Below are 23,247 nucleotides of genomic sequence, written 5' to 3'. Positions count from 1 at the left end.
AGATACAGTTAGAAAAACACGCTCCAAGTTAACAATAAAGAGGGCATCAGCCTTGCACTCCAACAGTGTCTTGCACTATCTTGGGGAAGATACCTGTAAGGAAATACTTGGGGCTACACAGTGGGTTGAAAAACAGATGAAATCTGGCTACAAAGTAGCTTTGCCCTATTATGGAAAGATTCACCATGTTTCTGTAATTGCAGATGTTCTAATAATAATTTTAACTAACAAGTAAATAGACATAAAGACTAAAATTATACAAGAAATTCAGGCTTAATTATAAACTCTGAATAGTATTTTAGACAAGTCTCCACATCAAGACTGTTCTTTTAAATGCCTATTGTGTATAGTGTAGAAGCAAAATGAGCATGTGGGCACTTTGAAACTGAGGTTCAAAGGAGTCTACCAATACATTAAGGGGTAAAATAGAGAAAAAATTGCTTTTATTTTACAACACTTAACTGAACAAAAGGGAAGTACAGTGCCCATATAGATATATGGCATAGCCTAGAGAGCAGACACAATAAAATGATGAAATACATAAAAGAAACACTCTATCAATTACCCTTTAAGAACACCTGAGAATAAAGAGATGAGCATGTATCCAGCAGATAACCAATTACTATTTTTATGAACAAGTAAGTACAGTTTATAAGCTTGCTTCTCACACTGTCTCTTCAACATACATTCTGTACAGCTGTGTTAAAATGACATTTCAGTTGCAAAAACCATAAAGGTGTCAAATTCTTCCTTCACCAGCAATTTGTGCTGCAGCCTCAGATTCTCATAGCTGCTCAGTTAACACTGTATGTGTGAGCACACAAACACTCAGCCTTTGATGCCATTGACATTTAACAGTCTATGTAAACTCAGTGTGCTTACATTTCTGTCTCACAAAACTACTACTAAGGGATTTTTTTCCCCAGCAGTTATGTCTAGTTCCCAGTATGCGTACAGGTGTCTCTTCTTTCTCTGTTCCTTTATACAAAAGCTAGTACTGCTTATCTGTAGAAAACCAGGCTACAGTAAGACACATTAAGACTAAGCTTTATAAGGCAACTTATAAACCTTCACAGTTATTGACAAGAACTGGATAGTTGACAAAAAGTGGATCATGGATTTTAATGCAAAATCATATGCTTCCTGGACAACATTTTGAATGGGAAGTATTAAAAAAAAAGACACCTAGAAATGAAAAATGAGTGATATGGAATTCATACACCTGTTTTACAATATAAAGTATGGGGAAAAATAAAAACAAGATTGCAAATGAATCTTTGAATTTAAAAAAAAAAAACAGACCAACATTAAAAAAATCCATTTAGAAGATCCCTAACAGCAGTGGAAGCATGTTCATTATGATTACAGATATAACAAAGCTTTTAAATACACAAAAGGTTGAAATAAAATCTTGCATGCTACAACTCAAGGTTTCTAATGACATTGTCACTTGGAACTACCTCCTATCACTTAGCCTGGTTTTGCTTGTTTATTCTTACACAATCCCTATTTCTTAATATCAGGGTTTTTAAACCATGCCCCAAAGAAATCTTCTCTGTCACAGACAAAGGAAGAGTCACCACTGTCTATCCAGAAAACAAGTTTCTATTGTTATCATAGAGATATTGAAATGATGAGTCTCTAATAGAAGAGCAACTACATTACTGTCTCACAATCACTCCTGAGTTTTTTTTCTGGAAATCTTGAGGTTTAAAATAGACATTTTAGAGAGTACCTAGAAAATGAATCACTGACCAGGTGAAGTGGTAAAAAGTCTGGAATGCAGAGTTAGCCATATATTTCTGTGGATTATGCCATCCTTGTCGCTGAACACTATCTCTCCCTTGGCTTGAAGCCTTTTTGAAGGGATCCCTAACATTCCTTGCCCTTATGGCACTTCCAGTCTCAGTCTAAGAGGACTCACTTTTCCTTAGGTCCACAAGTATTCACATATAATTCTTTTGAGATTACCTTTGCTATAAGTAGGTGTCTGATAGCAACTTTTTTGTGACTGTTAAAGAAAGAGATATTAATATTCATACACAAATCTAATTATAAATACAACAGTTACTGATGTGAAAAGCTTTACTCTACAAAAATGGCTTGAACACTCAGGTGAACATCCATTGAAGAGATATATTAATATTTTATTTCCTAGGTTTCTCTCACTAGATGAAAATTACTGATGAGAACTGATCAGAAAATATACCTGCAGAGTTTGATCTCTAGAGCAGCTCCACATGATTTGCCCTCAGAAGTGCTGCAGATTAAGAAAAAAGTAACTGAGCTAAGGTCTAAGTTTTGAACTACACGGCAGGGAAGTTCGTCTTGTATGTGTTGATGATCTCACTCTTGAAATAAAAGAGATGGAAATTAATGCAATCATCTTCCTTTTTGCTCAATCAACCACCATGTTACTGAGTTACCTTGATAGAATACCTCAACTTTTAACAATAATTTAGGGGAGAAAAGCTAAAAGTTCCTGATAGGATGAGCAATATAGCATATGTATATTCTAGCAAGAATTCTCTTTTTTTTATCTCCCGAAATGGGATTTTCATGCATATTCCTCTCCCTTTGAAAGTTCAGTTATATGACAGGTATCAGACTGAAGATGGTTCCTTCCTTTCTCTTCCTCTGCAACAAGTAATTTCCAGCTCCTGTTTCTGTTCAGCTCTTTGTGTACCCATGCTTCAGTCTACATGAAAAACTGCTTACTTAAAAATAAATAAATTATGTTTTAAATTATTATTATTTTTATATTCAAAAAGTGTTTGATTTTTCCTTCTAGTAGACCATCACAGAACTACTGAATACTGTAGCCAAACAGTTGAAATAACACAAATGGAGAGAAAAGCTCCTCAATCAGTTCTGCCACTGGAGAGACAAGTCATCATACAGGACAATAACCTGCAGGTTTGTGAGGAGGACTTCCCATCTTCATTGTAAATTTGAGACTTCATTTCTGCTCTCTACATAAGTTTGGACAAACTCCAAAGTAACAGAGCTTCTGGACAAAAGTTTGCTACATTTGAGTGCCTAATTAACCTCCTATGTTGATAATTAAGTTTGAGAACAGAAGTAAAACTGAAAAGTACTAAGCTAGTTCAGATTCAGTTTTAGTGGGATATACTGCCCACAAGCACATCTGAAATAAGGTCCGTTTCTATTCAAAAGTTTAAACATAGCTTTAAGCAGATTTGAGTCCTAAAAATATTAGATACTTACATTTTAGATTTCATCATTGTTTTACTTATCATTCTGCCTCTACAGATTATATGTAGTTTTTTTTCAGCTGTAAGCAAGAAATATTGCAACGCTATACGCTAATTAACTATCCTAATAAGACCATCTACTATCAAAGAGATACAGTATACTTCTTTAAAATTGATATTTGGGTGCATCTTTCTATCTTGGTGCCATAGGATATAGTTCAAGATATTCAAAGTTAATGGATAAGTATGACTGTGCCATAATCTTCCAAGAACCACTGATTTCTTCTATTATTTTTTACTTCTTTCTACCTGAAGTGATTCTAGTCAAATATTTCCTTATTATTTCACATATATTTCTAGCACCACAAAAACCTACTTACAAGCTAGTTCAGAGGGGCAAAGAGTAAAACTACATTGAGAAGTAAGCATCCTCACCATTGTCCTCATTGCTTTTGAACAGAGTTCCCATTCTAGAGTAGATGCAAGCCAGAGAACCTTCCAATAAATCGTTCCCTGTAGAAGTCATTCTGGTAGGCCATCAGGGAAGGGCAAGATAATTATCTATTTATTAGTTCAAGAATGGAGCAGGTACTCCCATTACTTGACATTCAGTGCTTCACATGAAATATGACCAACCCATTTCACAGTCTTTGAATATGATGACAAGGTATTCACAGCACACAATTTGTTCTGTTTACTTGCCAGATTTTCCATTGCCAGGATGCATAGGAGTCCCTGACCACCTAATATCCGACATGCTTCTTCCACGTATATAGGCAAAACCGAAGAATAAGGCTGAATGACCACCTTTCAAACTCAGGAGCTTTTCTTCCAAAAATACAAAACATATATGCTGTGCATTCATTCAATTCTTATATGAACATTGTACATTGTAAAAAAAGAAAAAAAAAATTGCTTTGAAGAGATTATTTTGAGAGCTGTAAGTACAGTAAGATAGTAACTGGTCCTCCATTTCCAAGCTGTGTTAATGTATTAGGGAAGGGTTCGAGGCATACTGAAGCTTGAAAACCAAGACACCGTTGCAAGCTGGACAAAAACCAATATTTATTACCAAGAGGTGGCCAACAAAATGAACAAACCCAAAAAGGAGGAAGGAGGAGAGAAATAAGCTCCCAGCATGATCTCCCCAGTTACCCAACTGTTGCCCATAAAGTTATCTTACCGACCTAGCATGCCTATAATTTCCCTATAGCAGAAGCTGCATCCTTGGAGAGTCAGTAAGTTCACAAACTGGCAGGCGTCCCCGCCAAAAGGCAACATTGTCCTTGGTGTGAAGTTAGCTCCCCTCCAAGAAAGCACTATCTGCTTTTTATACAATTTACTGAGTGGCCACAACCTCCCAGGTGTGGCCGGCACCGCCCAGCCCGAGGCCCTCAGTCCCACCTCCCGGTTATGTAAGTGCACTTCTTCTGCGCACACGTGAGAACTTCAGAAATCCCCTCACACATGCGCAGTATGTTTTGGGGGTCTTTCTTAATTGAGTCTGGGGGCAAGCCTTCCTCCTCCTCCTCCTCAATCTCTCCTTCAAGCGACCTTGGAGGACAACTAGCCAATCACAGAATACCAATTAAAACAGTTTATCTGTTTAAAACAGTTGTCTCTTCAAGGACAACTTTCTCGTTTACCAGTGCTTGTTTTCCCATAACTTGGCAGGGAAAGAGCAAAGCTTTCACAGGTGGCAGGGCCCAACACAGACCAAAAGTATCAGCATAAATTCACCCTGGTACAGTTAAGAAAAAAATCACCCCTATTTACACTAAAAGGAATAATATGCTGAATTCAAACTTGAAAGTTCCGCAAGCAGCCACAGTTACCCATAACCCCCCAGAGCTACATAAACCAGGTTGCTTTCTAAATCTGAATGTGTTGCTGCAGAACTGAGGAATGACCTGGAGTAACTCACCAACCATGGGTTTCACTAGGTTCACTATTGTCACACTGTAACACTTTCAGTTTCTCCATGCAGTACAGCTATACGCAACTTCTTCAAAATTATACTTTACGGTTCAGGATTGTTGGTAACTCAATGAAAGAAAAGTAACCACTGAAGAGATGATGAATTTCAAATAAATATACTGTTATTATACGATGGCTTTCATTAACTCCGCATTATGAAGCTCCGTATATTCAACTGCCTCTTGAAACAACAACTCAAGAACTTCCTTGACAATTGCTTCACTTCATACTTATTTTTCCCTAAAATAGCTATTTTACCACTGAAGATCTACCAGCATTTTGTGATAGACAACACAGAGCATAATATTGCTTGTAGGTTTGTTCTTCTCTTGATGAGACACAAAAGAGAAAAACTGAGTTATACTGAAAACAGAACTAAATCAGAATCAAAACAACTTATCTCAGTGGTATTTACTGCCTTTTTCAAAAGCTAGTATTGATGCCAAGATCAGCATAAAGTCCAGATAAAAATCTTTGTTACCAAGTCACTTACCATATTTATTGATGATACAGGACCAATGCTGTTGACGTAAATGTCAACATCAATAACTGTTGGTTTTACTGTGGAGAAAAAAAAAAAAATATTATTTTGCAGACAACATAAGTAATCATTTTAAATACTTTCTTCCCCAAAAACCAAAAGTGGGGTTTTTTTAGATACAACTACTGAGAAATACAGATTATGTATTTTTCAGGAAGACAAAGTTCTTTTCCTCCTACCCAACAACAAAAAATGACATAAATTAAAATCTGTACCACTTTATCATCATGATCCCCATTTATCTCAGCAGCAATTTGCTAAAGAACCTTTCATAGCTAAGCACAGTAGCTCAAAGTCAAAACCTAAGATGACTGACATGAAACTAGAAATAATGCAGCACATTCCTTTTTCCCTTGGTCTCAACGCACAGGTTCTTTAGCCTGTTTGTTCCACATCAAAAAAATCTTTCCAGACTTTTGTATCTCATCTCTCAGCCCTGAAATCCTCCTAACTTAGAGTAAAATCTCTATGAAATCTGATTAGCTAAACCTAAGCAACTCTTCTCCTTTCAATTTAGACTCATTCCCTTCAGTCCACATTGCGTTTGCACTCACTCATCCAAAGGCTTTTGAATTTGATTTCGTTTAGTCAATGCACGTTTCTCACAAGGTCTTCTATGTTTTAAGACTTCCAGTATTTAATAAGCCAAGACAAGCTCTGTACCTTTTTCTTTTGATTAGGCCACAAGGATTTATCTTTCTTTTAGCATCTTTGGTGTCAGTGTACCTCCTGAACATTATTCAGATACCTGTTAGTGGTGAAATAACCTAACACTAAAATGCCACTCTTACACTGAAAGGCACGTTCATTATTTTACTTATGCTGCCCTTCTTCCAACCCCACAGAGTACACATTAGGCTCTAAATTGAGATCTAATTTGGAGATTTACTTTCTCCAGGGTTAGCTGACTCAAAACTAAGTATAAAGTATAAATGCTGCTCCAACCTGTATAGTCAGAATTGATGCAAACTTGGCCCTAGTAGGCCAACGGCTACTGTCAGACACCTGTCTTTTCCATAAAAGCACCCATTCCTCTCCATGGTTTTCAAGAATCTCCAGGGAGAATTCAAACTGCTGAAGTTTGGGAACTATGTTGAACTTGGACTTTTTGCACCTAACCCCCAAGACCCCTAGAATGAGGAAATGTATGTACATCACTCAAAACTCAGAAAGCTTTCCTCCGAGAAACCACTGAGCAGGGAAGTGAGGAACAGTTAAATTCTGTGGTTTTATGGGAAATTTATCTCTGGTAAGTCTAAAGCCATCCAGCACAAAGCTAAAGACAGACAAGAATGTTCACATGTAAAGTTAAGTATATTTTGCTTGCATCCCCCGAATTTCAGACTAACAATGAGATGCCAAGTAGTTTTAAAGTACTTGAAAAGTTAAATGGTTCTAAAAATAGTGGGCATGCTGGCTTGTCATGTAAGACTTTGGTACGTACGAATCATTAAGAAGACTATATCCCATGCTGCAAAAAAACAGGCATTAAACTGGGTACAAATAGTGGTTAAAGATGATAACAATTCTCTCTGCTTTATTAACTAATCCATACTTCTTTGACTGCATATGGTCAGAACATCCAGGATTATTTAAGGTTGTGGTTTCAAACTGTTTGAAGTACTGGCTGATAAACTCAGATCTCCCCTGCAGCAAAAGAAAATTTGAACTCAGCTGAACAAGCTCAGCTGATTAAAGCAACTCTAATTGTTCCCAGTTAATAACTAAATAGGAGTCTAGTGGATTCTGGTAATGAGACTTGCTTCAAAATGCAGTAATAAATGTCATTACATAGGAATTGGTAATAGCGGGGAACTACAGCTAGCTCTTTCACGGAGATAGAATACATGGAATAAAGAGCTCTAATCTGTCAAGGGTTTATGCACCTATCTAGCTGGAAGTTAAATGCTAAGGAGTTCTGGTGAATGTTAATGGCACTAGACTTAGTGATGCAAATTGGCATGCACTTGAATCTTGGCAGGACCATCGACAAAATTCAGGACCACAACACAGTGCTTGGAATCCGCTTTTGTTTAATCATTGCAGTTAAGTATATAAATAGATTATGAGATGATAATTTTTCCTTAATATGCCAGGCCAAATTCTCTTATTGTGCAAAAAAAAAAAAAAAATTAAGCACAGCTTGTTAATGCCAAAGAGAATTTGATCTTACTCACAGTAAAGGTCTAATCTTGAAACAGAAGAAAACAAAGAAACAGTCACTTCTGTCAAATTAAATCAGCATCTAGCCTCAGACGTTCATAGTGAAATTCAAATTGAAAGTAAATTAAAAAATAAATACAGGTAAACTATTATACTATTACAACAAAAACAAGAACAACAAAAAGACTGAAAGTTTCTTTGAATTATTTTATTTTGTTTTCCTAGGCAGAGGTCAAAAATAGAAGTGTAATTTGATTGTATGGTAAATACGTGTTCAGGTTTTGAAAGAAAGTACAAAAGAGTATAGTTCTTGTTGCATGTGGTCTTTCATGGATATAAACAGATATCAACTGGGAGGATCATCAGGTATAAATATTAGATTTATTATCATAAGATTTTAATTCAAAATACTAACCATAATGAGGCAAAGATTTCAAGATTACTTCCCCCTAAATTCATTATGACAAAGAAAATAACTGACTCTTAAAGTTATCGTTTCTTCTTAGAAAAAACTCACCTTCTAACAATCTTCAAAATAAACTGAGTTTCATGGAAAGACATAAATAGCTACATTACCAGGGAGACTGGACCAGATGATCTACTGTGTTCCCTTCCAACCTCACCCCTTCTATGATTCCGCAATTTCAATGCCTGCTCATTTTTTCTGTATCCTACATGAATCTGTGACTGTTCAGTTCACGAAGGAATTCAAGTCACACATGGAGTTGTTGAGCTGCAGATGGAGCCTTTTTTCTTGCACTAGGAAAAGCCTCACAGTCTTGTTGATTGAAAAATAACAGTGTTAATACCTCGGTAAAAGTTGGCAATAAGATTACAAATAGATACTCAGCTCCAGTACCATTTTGATACTGGCATACGCCAAAGATAGTTCTAAAGAGCTGTCAGAAACTTAGAAAAAGTACTGGCAGAACCATGTATATACAACATGCAGGAGAGCAATTAAAGGTTGTTAACAAACGTACTAACCTTCTCAAAGTTCTTTGAAATAGTCTTTAATATACGGCAGTAACTTTCCCTAAAAGACAATATAAACACGTCCAAGTAACTGCAGTGTTATGCTGCTACACAGTGCTATCTAAGGTAAGCTAACTGCTTATAACTGCCATCTAATCCGACGGATTAGTGGGAATGGGGGAGACCTCCAGGCTTTAGGCTGCTAGCCCATTACCTGCGAGGTGAATGCCCTTCCCCCCTGCCCCCCGCACGTGGCCCTGCGACCCCGCAAGGAGCACACAGACCACCAGGGAGGGATGGACGAAAGAGAGAGTTTATTGTGGGGTAGGGGTTTATAAGGCTTTCAGGAGGGTCAAAAGGGGACCAATCACAAGTTCAGGGTCACATAGAAAAAACCATCAGGTGAAGGGTCAACAGCGAATAGAAAGGGGTTAACAAAGGCCAATGGGAAACACCTCAGGACACCTTCCCAGGACACCTTGTGTGGGAGCACAAGGGGTGTTGGGAAGAAGAGGCAATGACTGCAAAAAGGTAAAAGCCATTTTGAAACCTGTTTAAACCACCTTAAAAACTTCGGTTTCTGTAACATTTGAACTGCTCTCATTTTCTTCACTAGTCCATCTCTGACAGGACTTCTTCCATTCTGCATATGGCAAATCCATTGCCACAATCTAATCTTTAAACATGTTGATTTTGATTGAGGAGTGGATTTATAAAGCCAATCAAAATATCTGCCGAAAAAACTAAGGTCATCTGATCCAAATGTCCTGGCTTTGAGAGAGGCAGTGTTAATATACCAGTTAGCCTTGGAAGTATCACATCGCAAAGGCACTAATGAATGAAAGTTGCCTACAAACTTTAGACAGTTCAAAACACACATGGCCACAGGAGTCAGGAGTTCAACACTGCTTGCAAAGCTCACATAAGAAGACAGGTGAACACCTAGACAGTTAGGGTAAAGCAAGGTCAGGTATGTCTGGACAGCAAGACGCAGAAATGCCTAGAATAATGTTCTGATCATAAATATACATGCCAGACAACTGTAGGATTTGTTTAGTCCTGCTTTATAGATTTACACTGGTGAAATAAACAGTATCTGAGCTTGAATCTCATTAAATTCCATGAAGACTTTGCTCTTGGACATACGTAAGTTGATCATGTATGTAAAAAACTTGACAAATAAATCAGGAGAATTTTAAAATACTCCTGAGAAAATCAAAAAAGGGATTGTTATACAATTTCATGTCATGTAGGGAAAAAATGTGCAAAAAGTTCGGTCATTTTATTATGCTTATTTAGTACTCTAAATTAACATGTCCCTTTAAAATATCTTTTAATTTTTGATAGATCTTCACTATTCAGAATTGATGCTTATTTAATGAATGAAACCACTTTGCTTCCTTCAGAAAGCTTCCTCCACATTTGAAGTCTGTCCAAATAGCATTCATGTTCCTGCACAACTCATAAATATTCAGAAATATTTTTAAAATTTTAATATTGAGAAATATTTTTTAGAAGCTCAATTAAACAGAGTAGATCTAACTGAGCTCTCATAAATTTTAAAATAAATGAAAATTACGTTTTGTTGAGAGTTAACCTTTCTTACACTGTTCAACCAACTCCCAGGTTTATACCTGTTTTACACAAAACAGCAGTAGTAAAAACATTATGGATCAATACACACATATTTATAGATGCAAAGCAATTAGCACTAGATTTTTTGGAAGGCACACAACCACATAGCAAACACAGTATCATCTGTGTTTCAGAACTACACAGCCACTTAAACTCTGCCCAAGTTCCACAAGACTTCTGAATGCAAAAGACTAACAAGATTGGCTCTACAGTAATGAGATATTTTTTGAAATTACTCTATAATGATATTTTACATTATCTCATTAGCACATAAATTGCTAACTTTAAATTGGGATAAAGCTGTAATAAATCGTCACGCAGTTATCAGTAACTGTAGTAGTAGTGATTGTAGTGTTAATTTTTACTTTGCATTAGTGATTATGACTATTAATATTTTCCTACATGTCCTTATAGATGAGATCTATTTACCTAGTTATTCGTGTAAAACAAACAGCTATACTAACAACTCACTTCTCAAGGTTAGCTGTTGTCAGCTGAAACACCTCTGTTTTACAGCAGATTACCACATCTGAAGAAAGACATGGTAACAAGAAGTGCTGAGTCATCATCCTTGGAGTATTTAAAAGATGTGTAGATGTGGCACTTAAGGACATGGTTTAGTGGTGGACTTGGGAGTGCTAGGTTAATGTTTAGACTCAAAGATCTTAAGAGTCTTTTCCAACCTAAATGATTCTATGATTCTATTCTATGATGCTATGAAGATATCAGTGAGGAAAATTAAAAAACCTCATTCTTCCTGCATGAAACAGAATGGACTTGAAAACAGATAGAGGTTAAAGTTCTCCACTTGCTACACACAAAGAAACCCTAACAGAACTGTCATCCCCATGTTTAGTTTCAAACTACCAAAATGGGACTGAAAATGAAAATCAAAAGGATAATCAAAAATGGGGTGCAGACTTTAAAGAAAGTTCAGATAACACCAATACCAGGATGAGAACACAGTCCTCCAAAAAGGACATTTTTTCACCTGACAGGTTTGGTTGCCATTTTGTTCAGGAGTATGAATGACAGTGTGCACATAAATGACTCCCTCAATTAACTACGAATCACTTTTTATCTTCATTTCCCACCATCACTATCAATCAACCTTCAGCACTTTCATTTTCACCTTTTCCTAATGCACAAGCTGCAATTTTTCCAGTATTATGTTGTGGAATGAAAACTGTAGATCTTAGTGGTTGGGCTTGTTCTTCAGTCAATCCCTAAAGTTTCCATTTTGTTTTACTTACATTCGTTGGAGGGGGGAGTTCCTATGTGATATCATAAGACTGAACAATAATAGAATTTGTTCCTGCAAAGTTTAGCAAGCTAGCAACCAAGGGTTGGATGAACAATAACAGATATAAGAAAACTATACAGTTGCAAAATGAGCAAAAGTATTTAAAATAATATGTACAGAAAGTTTTCCCTATTTCAAGATAACAGAATAATTAGTCTGTGGCACAACCTCAAAACAGCAACTCTAACACTGTACATCTGTCCAGTTTACAAATACTTGCTCAGAAACCTCTTTAATGCCAGCATAGTCTCGGTAATCAGAGAAGGAAGGAGAGAGGAGAGAAGAAAAGGATTTTCTTATGTAATTAGGATCTCAGACTTTCCCTGACTCTTACTTAACTTTCAGCTTATGGCATTCCGGAAGTCTGTATGCTATACTTCCAACCTCTTCTCAGATTTCTTAGGTGAAGTTAAAGAAAAGAAGAGAGAATAAGAGCTAACAGCTGCTACATATAGCTTTGGGTCTGACAGTTTGGATTAAGAGTTTGGCAAACATTAACTGTCAACCAAACTTCCCTGCCTACAATGTCATTCAAGAAAAATATTCCACCTGAGTTTGTATCGAGTAATTTCAGCAAGTAATCACTGATAGGAAATAAAACTCTAAATAAGAGCTGTGCAAATTAATTATTTACATTCACAAAGGGAAGACTGTATTTTAAAGAGTCTTTGCTGTTAAGTACTTGGGTAAAAAGCTTCTTTCTCCAGCACTAAACCAGTACCTCTTTGTCAGCCAACAGATTACACACAAGACACAAGTATCACATACATACAAGTAGTTCATTAGAAATTAGACAAAAGAGCATTTTTATATGCAAGGAATTGTATTACTTGAGTTAAATTATGAGAGCAGTTTCAGAAAAACAGCATTTGAGTACTAAAATATTCCTATATATTGACATACTGAAAGCTGCAAAATTCAAGTGTTGCTTTCCAGCATCGAATTTACATCTGGTGATCTAAAAAAGAGGGAAAAAAACCCAAACAAAAAACCTGTTAAATAATAATAAAAATTAAACAAGGTTGCTTGGGGGTTTGGGGGCTTTTTTAAGCAGAAACATCAAATTGAAGGGCTTTAGACTCATTGCATTGGACTAAAATTTCTCTACTTATTCTTTTAGTATGACACATTGAAAGATTTACCTGAGAGAAGTATGAATAAAAAGTAGGGTGTTCCCCCTGACAGCTGAAAAACTGTGAACTAAAGCAGGTCAGAAAGCCAAGTCAGAAATTCATCTCTGCTCACTTCCATGATTAAACGATTAGAAAAGCAGAATGTAGGCATGAAAAAACTCACTGTCAGGATCTTGTCCTAATCAGAGCTGTTCCCATGCTAGATTTTGAAACTAGATTTTGTACTGGCACCAAACGAGAACTATGTGCAACCAACCTACTTATTTATGTATTATTTTAAAACTCAAATATGGATCACAAAAACAAAAATCTGGGATTTTGGAGTGTTCACAGAGTAATTTACCCTTCACTTGCTAACCTTGCTATTAATATCCTAGAAATGTTTATGACAAAGTCTGCAGAAGAAAGCGTCAGTTACTAAAGATGCTGGAGAATTAGAACTCCTGCAGACAATCAAGAAATCCCTTCTATCCTCCCACATATAACAGGGATCATTCTCATTTTCATTGAATAGCAACGCTTTCCTCAAGAATATTCCTCTTCTTACATAGGTGTGCTTATACATAATGCATGGGAAATGACTGGCACTAAAATAGTCCATATTTACTGTTTTACTCATGGAAATGGACAGTTAATGGATTTCTAGTTTGGTGGCTGAATCAGAGCAACAGTTTTCTGAAACTAAGACAATCCACTTCATACCCCTCACTCCTCCCTCACCCCTCCCCCCAAAGAAAAAGGAAGAGAAGTATCAATGAGAACAATGAAAGCATTTCTGATTTTTTTGTTATGATCTTTTTCAGCTCCTGAGCTCTCACTATATTCAGCCCTATTTCCTAACTAAGTCTTAGCCACAGCATTTTGGGTCCTCAACAATGGGCTATTCAAGTTTCTCCTTCCATATAAACCTAAATTAGACTAATAACCACAATGTTCTACAGTGCCCAGTACTATAGAATTTGGATCCAGGCCTACGACTTTCCTCTCCTGAGTGCTGCCATAACACAAACAGAATTTACTCCCTCTCTCTTTCCCATGTACTACCTTTACACGCTAGTTAGCTCTTTAAATAGCACTGTCTATAATCAATCCTGAAGTGATGAATGTCTCTCTCACTACTTCATATTATAAGATGCCTGACACCGTCTCTTGTAGACCAGCACAAAAGAAGACTTACAGCAGAAAGTAGTAATTTGACCTGGCATGACAGTTTGCAGCTTTCTCTGCACTATCATCTGGGAAATATTTTGATCTGTCAGGCAATAAGAAACCCTCTGTCACCACATATGGGGAAACCTAGCTGGAGCTAATTTAAAGAGCATCAGGTGTGGCAATCAGCAGCTAGCAAAAATAACTCGACAGCCTCTGTGGTAATAGCCTGTGGTGCACTTCAGAGTTCTTTTCTGTGTGGTATGCTAGGAAAGCGGGTCAGGCAGAAGAAAGATTATGGTACTGCTTCAGAACTCAAGGTTTTCAATAGGATTGTGCTTGAAAAAGAACATCTCCTTTAAAAAGCAACAGAATAAAAGTTTTGCCCGCTCACCCAACAGATTTGCTCCTTGCATACACTGAGAAACTGGTTAAACTAGTTACAGAGAAAACTTTAACCTGCCTTAAAAGAGAACTGCTGTTAAACGCTACCAAGCCAGTAGACTAAAGCACATCAGACAGAAATTAGTCTTCCACGTTTGCTGATACAAATGAGTCCATTTATTTCTACCAGCTACACTTACGAAAAACTACTCAGGGTACTGAAAGCTGCACAGTGGTTTCTGAGACTGTTCTCATCTTCAGAAATATGGCTAATGGTTACAAAGATACTTGGGGAGCAAGGAAAACCAGCTTGATTCTCAAGACAGCTAGAACTGGTGCAATCAGAATATTACATATTTCAAAGTGAATTTATTTGGGCTTATAAATAAACAATAAATACAGGGTACCACCAGAGGCTGTAAGGATCAAATTATTTTAGAGGATCCAAGAGGAAACCATGAGTTACTGCAGGATAATTGAAAAAAAAAAGGAAGGAAAAGCAGGCATTAGTGGTGAAAGTACCTCAGAACACAAGCTGATGAAGTTTTCTTCAACATGTGCATTTCAGAGCCTTCCTTAATGTAATTAGACATTTGAGAAACAGAAGATGTAAACATGCAATACAAATTACCTTACTACTCTGCAGTTCTAAGCTTAATCTAGGGTGAGACTTTTTTCTTTCCACTACTAATGGTACATTTCAGAAACCTCTCACATACTAATCTTTTTGATGGGTAAGGTGACTTTCACAATGAAATAAAAAAAGTAGCATATTCCACATGTAAGCTCGCTCAGGGAATGTGACTAGCAAACTTTTCCCTTTGCTTCACTGCTACACTTTCTTTCACTGTTACAAGTTTTCTATTTAAGGTAACTTACTTTCCATGGGAAGTTCAGGTTGAAAGGGGTTCTGAAGGTAAATTTATTTTCCATAACTCCATGGTAGACTAAGCTGTCCATTAAGGAAAGTGAAAAGGAAGGTTTCATTAAAGTAAATTGACTTTGAAGGAAATATGTTTGTTATGTGGTATTTAATTTACCTGTGTTTTGCTTCATTTATGAGTTTTCTTTTGTTTGGTTGGTTTTGTTTGCTTGTGTGATTTTTTTTTTATTGGAAATTTAATTTTAAATCAGTCAATCAAAAAAAGAACAATGACAAAATCTGGTTTATCAATAGAACCTAAATGAGACTGAGGGTTTTTTAGCTGTAATTACCATCATTCTATTTTGTGCTCTGTTGCTTTTCCTAATATTTCTAATATTTTTATTTCATTAAAAATAAGGAAGTAAAATTTCAGGGGTAGAACTTGGTCCTACTAAATGTTAGGACTTAAGTCAATGTGACATGGAGGAAAAAAACATGCTTGCAGCATAGCAAGCCTTACTGGACTTAGAAAATTATGCACATCCATTGAACAGGTCTTCACTTCAAAGCACTTCGGAACAAAATACAGAATACCTGCCTATGGAAGAGATGTTAAGACCTTTACAGTTCTGAATGGGTTTAGTTGTTATCTGGGATTGGTTCCTTTTATACCACACAACAGACCTGACATTCTCAGATCTATAATTGTAGCTGGTTAAAAAAAAAAAGAAAAAAAAAAAGAAAAAAAATCAGTGAAAAAGATGCTTCACATCATAAAACACTTTTCTTTTTGATCTAATCAGTACACTGGTATTAGTTGTTCAGTATGAGATGCTTTCTTTTATTTCCTTTATTTCTTTTTTTTTTTTCTATTCCAAAAGGTATGTATTTTTTGTGGTATAATGGAAATCTGCCAGGTGACACCAATGAAATGAAAACCCTCACAAGCCATGATATTTATGGAGACAGGAACTCTGCCAAGTGTGTGGCCACAGGGGATGCATTCAGGCATTCCTCTGCTGGTAGAACACTGCTTTGTTTCCAAAGATCAAAGGCCCCTTTTAGCTAGACAGGTCCTGTTAAGGTAGCACACTGATAATAGCCTTTACAGGTTAACTGTTTTGCCTAATATTTAGGTTGTTCAATCCACTCTCTAAAAATCCTGGCTTGGAACCTTGCAGGTGATGCCTGAACTGCTGAGTGTAGATTGTGCACATTATCTGCGCAACAGTCATTTATGTGAAAACTGAGGTTAAGTATAGACCAACATGAAAAAAAAAAGAGTAAATCCTGGCCTAGCAGTGACCTACACACTCTTAACAGTGGCTTAGATGTTTTTGGGTGAGGGAGGAGGAAAGAGAGTAGTTAAATGTACACAGGAGTTTATTCACTGATGGCTGTACTGCTGGGTTGGAGGTGATTGCTGAAGAAGTCTATGGCAAGGAGGCACTCAGAATGTGTCTGTACAGTGCCAGGTAGTACCTGGACGTATCTGAGCCAAAACATCAGCTGCCCTGGGAAGGATGAAAAACCACAGTGAAAGTCACTGCCTAGGCCAGCATGCACTTCAATACGTTCCATTTGCCTCAATCTTCTTCTTCTCTCCATGGCCTTTGGCTTGCAAAAATGTGTTCCCAAGTGATCTAAAAATTGCAACCCCAAGCTTCAAAAGCACAAAGAAGTTTGTATTTCCTAGGCTTTTCTGACTGCATTCAGGACAACAATCATTTCTTCAGTACCATTGCTAAAGCTATCCACTGTCAGAAATAGTGGTTTTGAAATAAAGGATTGGAAAGCTGAGTAAAGTGCAGTGTGGCACAAAACGGTGAGTGCCCCTGTCCTGTGGGACAGCTGATTTGCTTCCAGGCAGCACCATCCAAATGTAAAGGTGCTAAGGAGTAGCTGACTGCATGTTACTCCTAGATTTAACCCTCAGTATCTTCTATTGACTGCTTGATTCCGAGAATTACTTCTCACTTCTTCCACTGTTTCTTTCCATGCTTCCAATAAATTTCAAAACATGAATTTTCTTATCATATGCCTAAGTTACCTGGTTCACTACTTTTTTTTCATGGTACTCTAACTGATATGTATTATGCTTTCAATTATTTATATTAATATTGGGACCTTCAGGGCAGGAACACAGTTCAGTTGCCAGGACACGTCAACTATCCTGTGTTTGGAGGACAACCATCTCCCAGATGGAAAGGAAGATCATTTGAGTGTGATGCACCAGCCAGCAATTCAGGGAAGTTAGGTGCGGTACCCAATTCTCTAGTATTCCCCTTGTGTTCTCCTTGCCTAATGCAACAGCTTCCCAGCTTCAAAAGGGCAATGTTATTTATCTGCATCACTGGTAGGAGAGGTGAAAAGAGGAACCAGGGAAGGAAGCAGAGGTGAACTACTCGAGAATACGAACAACACTCAGATCAAGTTCTGAAATAGCCAGATTGCTATCAAAGAGAAAAATAGCCTAGGACCAAGACGCTTAATAGAAATACATGTAGCTGAGAACTGTAAAATCTCTGATATGTGGGGAGCTGTGTAATTTAACTCCTTTCTTTAAAACAGGATTTACAAAATCTTGTGGAGAGACAATAGGAATTATTTTGATAAAAATTACTTTCCAGTGCTGTAAGATATGTCTGACCTCTACTGATTTTATGGCAACTGACATGGGGACTTAGAATGATTACTTTGCCCCACATAGGCATAATGTAATTTACTCTGCCTTAAGTCAGTGATCTGAGGACACGGTGTACAAAATAAATAAAATATTTTGTCTGAGACTGTCTTCCAGATGTTGATATGGGTGGGAAAGTGCATTAAAGCACTTCTCCATCAGATATTAAAGATCAGCTGAATCCAGTATCACAAACTAACTAGAGAGTCACTTTGCGATAAAAACAGAAACATGTATCAAATATAAGTTTTGTAAGTTCTATGGAAAAATCAAAGCAATGGCTATGAAAAAGAACCAAATAGACACTTTCTTTCATAACACAACATGGTCTTTTTTTCTGCAATTGTTATATTATTGTGTAGCTATGAGACACTTACAACAGTAATGGTGAATGCATACAGACGGCTCTTACTTCCCTCTAAACTGATCCAAAGGGATCATCTAGAAAGTGTATCAATACATGTGCTATCAGCTAACAACAGATTCACTTATAATCAGTGGTAGGAATTCTCCCTCTAACCTTTGCAAAAATTTAGGAAAAGCAAATTATATTATGTTATTGTTTTGAGTATTCTCCATTCTCAGTGCATTCTGAAGTACATGCGAGGTGTAGTAAATATAAATGACCAATGCTCTCTGATTTCTGTCATGCAAACTTGCTATGAATAAGCTGAGTAGCAGTTGTGCTACAGCCATTTTGCAAACAGGGCATAACTAAAAAAGGTGAAACATTAAAAAAAAAAAAAAATCAACCACACCTACCAAACAGAAATGAAAAACCAAAACCAAACCAACCAAAGAAAAAAACAAAACAAAAACAAACAAACAAAAAACAAACAAACAAAAAAAAAAACAAAAACAAAAAAACATGTCTGGTTTAAAATACACCATGCCATTACACAAATTAAAACAAAAAAATAGCCCAAGATAGTTATATGCAGATATCTAGTGGCTCTTATCTAAATTTTATACTTAAATGTAGTAGTACTGACCACAAGAGACTTCCATTCTATAAAATTTCTTTTGTAAGTGTCTGATGGTTTGGGTAAGAAAATCTCTGGAGTTGCCCTATACACAGGTAAATCCTGGTGCTTTCTTCTCAGCATTAAGGAACATAAATTTTGTGATCATATTTTGAAAAGTAGATGCACAGTCTTCACTTGCTGTGTCATACTTTTGGGGTTTAGTATGCTGAGGTTTTGTTTGCTTCTCAGAGTTTTTCAGATGCAGGGACTGGATGACAAAAGAGGTAAGTATGTTCCTTCCTCTGCCAAAGACCTGCTGAATACTTTAGAGCTAACCCTTCCATCTCTCTACACAAACCCTGTACAAGAAAACCAGATTTTAGGATCCTAAGTTATCACCAGATCTTCTCATGAGAATTAGTATTTTTAAAATAGTGACTTGGAAATGAACTTCAGCCAAAAAAATCTTTATCTCCGCTTATCAGATGTTTGTGCACACATCCAAAATACACCATGTCTTCTCTGTGCCCAGAGAGCTTATCCTCACCTGTGCAGAAAGAAGTACTTACTTCCAATATCTGGCCGCAGCTTTTTGTCATACTCTCTCAACAGCTTGTTTAGGATGAGAGTCACATCCGTGTCTTGTGTTTTTGGAGCTAAAACCCATTTTTGGTTAGTTGTTCCATCTTCATATTCATCCTCTTCAACCTTTCTAGAACTGCAATAACAAATAAAACAAACAGATGTTATTCTACATAACTAAAACATGAATTTACATTCTGGGTAAAGCTCCACACTCATTCGAAGAAGTTTTAGATGTCTCACCTGGCTTTGCACCTACTCAGCCTTAGACTGGTTTTGCAACAGAATGCTCCCATAAACAATTGTTGAGTATCTGTGAATGGGTCATGACTGAGAATGATTCAGAAATTGTCTTCTCACAATTTCTTCAAAAACTCATACTCTAAAAGTTAATACAACTATCAGAGTAGTATTTTATATCATGTATTTTAATAAACCTATTCTGATGAGTTTACAATACACTTTTACAAAGAGCAAACATCTGCAGTATCATTTTATTAATACATCAAGACAACTGATTCATCTCTTGCACAAAAGCTAATAAGAGTATTAAAAATTTAGATCTGTTAATGCTTCATGATCATTTTATCCTATTAATAAATTATTATACTCTCAGTGCCTGAATTTCAGAGTTTAATATATTACAAGGCTTAGAATTAAGAGCTCACTCCTTGAATTTAAGATGGATTATCACAAGCACACAAATACATTGCATAAATTAATCTGAATTTCCCTGCAACTTTAATGACTTTTTTAAAAAACAGTACTACCCCAAGAGTTGAGACTTCTTTCCTTTAGAGGTGGGTTACTTTTCTTTTAAGAGCATATTAATACAAACGTGGTGAAAATGCAGTTTGCCCAGAAATCACAGCTAGAGCTATTTTCACAAAAGACTAATTTCATTTGTGCAGCTTTTTTTGCACAAACTGTAAGAAGTTGATTTGAAGATGTATCTTTTGGTATCTTAGAAACCAAATCTGTTTGATGCCTCTCACTGGAGAAAATCTATGACAGTTAAACTGAGATGAAGTTATTAGGAGAAAAGATAACCTCAATGGTAGAACCTACAGCAGTAATCATATATTGCTTCAACCTGAAATTGCCTGGGGGATATGACTTCATTTTGCAACATTTTTGCATAAATGTCAATACTTATGTGAGGTGTAAAGCAATGGAGAATGAGAGGCACCACCTTGCTTATTCATGGGATGTGCTACACACATCAGAGCAACCTTCTTTCTCTCTCTCCCTTTCTCTCTAGAATGACACTAGTGTCTTTTAAAATACCTCAGATGTCCAGAAGACTTGATAGACACTCTACATTAACACAAAAAACCTTGATACAAGTATAAAAATTTAATCACAGAGAATCAGCAACCCTCACATTGCTCAAAGACCACTATTTGAGATTTTAATGAAACTTCTAATTGAAACTGTTCTACAGCAAATACATCCCCAAGGATTAGCCATGAATCACTTAGCATGACCTCACAAATTGCAAGTGCTCTAGGCACAATTTCTATATAAAAATAATTTTGAAACCTAGACCCTGAGGATTTTCTATAAAGAGCTCATAGAACTAATTGCAAAAGTAGAGAAAACTTAGAAATTTTGAATAGACAACCATTACTTCTCTGTTGTTGAGTTGCATTTTTTAAAAACTGGATTTTTTTTTTTTAATAATTCACTCAATGAGATTTAAAAAACTTCAAGAGATTTGGGGGGGGGGGGGAGTTTTTTCTCCATCAGATTCATGACAAGTTGTTTTAATACCGCTGTTACAGAGCCATTCTCAAAGGAGGCATCATCTCCAAATATACATCGTTGATATTTCAGAGCTGAAACGCTGCAGTGGTGCTGAATTGCTGATAGCAAAGAAGCACAAATCATATGTCTTTTTCTGCTGCATCCCAACAGAACTTTACCAGAGGTATTCAGACTGCACATGGAAATGAGAGCTGAGTTCAGGTGGGATCATGACTCTCATTTCAGGGAGATGCTGCTTTAAAACCAGTCATGAACAAGAGTCTAAGTAAGTACTGGCAGACGTTTTAGATCCTCTCACTCTAGCAGCTTCTTTCCTAGAGAGTACCTCCAAATAATTTAAATCCCTACCTATCTTCTAGATTAAGACTGGAGGTGGGAGACATGTCACAGTGCATCAAGAATAATACACTAGACACATATTTTTCAAGGTGTTTTGTTTTCCTTCTTAAGACTTCATTGCCTCTACATAGTTAAACTCCTTGAAGGCACTTGTGGTTGCATTTTCATCTGTAACTTTACTGGTGACTGCCAATTCCTATCATATTCCTGCAGTCCACAGAAACAACAATGGGATGATGGCAGGCCCATCTCAAAGTGGGAAGGAAGAAAGGCTACACACTTTCCCCAAACTCCTCAGGGACCACTAATTTTGATTCTGTGAGGAGACAGAGAAGAGACTGTGCATAATCTGCAACAGAGGAAATCTAGAAAACCCTGAGAGGTTGCAGGGAAAGGGTTTATTTCCTGCAACATGTGTGTCTGGCACTTGCTCCAGGGGCTGGCAAAGAAACATCCTCTAGTTCCTGTGGGGCTTTAGGAGAGAGATGCCACTCGGGCGTGGGGCAGGCTGCTGGGAAGAAGAGGGAAAAGCCTCTGAGCGTGCCTGCAGCCTGGTTTGTGGCTGAGGTGACCCCTTTGCCTGGGTTATGTGGTGAGGGTATAGGACAGCCCTAGACAATCAAAAGGGGCGAGCCTAGACCATAAGCTCAGGGCTGCAGCTGCCGGCTGTCCCCCTCTGACTCCCAATAGGTTATGCCGGGGCCCTGCCGGGGAGACGCTTTCCAGCTCTAAGGCATGGGCCAGGGTCTTAAGCTTCTCGCGGCTTACCCGCTCCCTCTCCTCGCCGGCCCCTCCCGCGGAGCCCCCGGGGGTGGCGCGGAGGGAAGCCAGGGCCGTAAGGGGAGCCCGGGCAGCGCCAGCCGCCGTCCCACCGTGACCACAGCCCCGGTGCCGGCAGCAGCCGGAGCGGGAAACTTTCCGCCGGGCAGGCTCAGGACAGAGCCTTCGCGGGCGACCTCCGGCTTTAAGCGGGTCTGGGAAGGGACAGCGGCGGTGCCACCGCGCCGAGAGCACTACGGAGCCAGGCGGGTCCCGGCAAGGGAGCGGGGTAAACCGCGTTTGGGAACAGAGCCCCGGCACGGCTCGGGGGAGGCGGGGAGAGCCCACTGTCCTTCCCGGGCGCCGAGTACTGTGCAAACTCAGGCAAGCGGGACTGTAGCCCGCCAGCCCCGGTGCGAGGGGAGAGAAGAGGGGCTGGGGAGAGGCGAGGGGAGCGCAGACTTACCAGGCGTGGAACACTGAGAGGAGGAAGAAAACCGGTAGGAGCTTAGCGGACATTGTCCGGACAGTGCTGGCCAGGTGACAGGTGAGGCAGGAAGAAGGAAACGTTGCAGGATGTTCACATGGAAGGGAAAACGAGGCAATGAGGTGAAGCTCTGAGCCTCTCCTCCTCTGTATTCTCAGCTTTATACCCTGAAGGAAATACCCCCTTCTACAACGCTCCGGGAAGAGAAGGGGGAGGCGAAGGGGAAAAAAAAAGAAAAAAAAAGAAAAAAAAAAGAAGAAGAAAAAGTGGGACGAGGGGGAAATCCTCAGCGGAGAGGCTGCCAGGGCCAGGTATAAATCAGGCT

The 23,247-nt window shown here is 38.0% G+C and overlaps 1 protein-coding gene across 2 annotated transcripts in view; it reads right to left on the bottom strand.

Annotated features, from left to right (window-relative positions):
- GABRG3 (gamma-aminobutyric acid type A receptor gamma3 subunit) overlaps positions 1–23,247 on the bottom strand; it is a 322,017-nt gene that overhangs the window by 297,221 nt on the left and 1,549 nt on the right. The window contains exons 2-4 of one of the 2 annotated variants that reach the window (XM_027642623.1): positions 22,902–22,967; positions 19,558–19,706; positions 5,686–5,753 (exon numbers count right to left, since the gene is read on the bottom strand). In XM_027642623.1, coding sequence (XP_027498424.1) covers positions 5,686–5,753; positions 19,558–19,706; positions 22,902–22,954 — 270 coding nt within the window. In that variant the 5' untranslated portion in view covers positions 22,955–22,967. Of the gene's footprint in view, positions 1–5,685; positions 5,754–19,557; positions 19,707–22,901; positions 23,102–23,247 lie in introns of those variants that run through there. The other variant, XM_027642614.1, reaches the window with a different exon arrangement.

The sequence above is a fragment of the Corapipo altera genome, unplaced genomic scaffold (genome assembly GCF_003945725.1).
Source record: "Corapipo altera isolate COAL_440 unplaced genomic scaffold, ASM394572v1 0, whole genome shotgun sequence".
Taxonomy (NCBI): Eukaryota; Metazoa; Chordata; class Aves; order Passeriformes; family Pipridae; genus Corapipo; species Corapipo altera.
The sequence above is the reverse complement of the archived record's forward strand: the minus strand, read 5'-3'. Positions and strand labels throughout refer to the sequence as shown.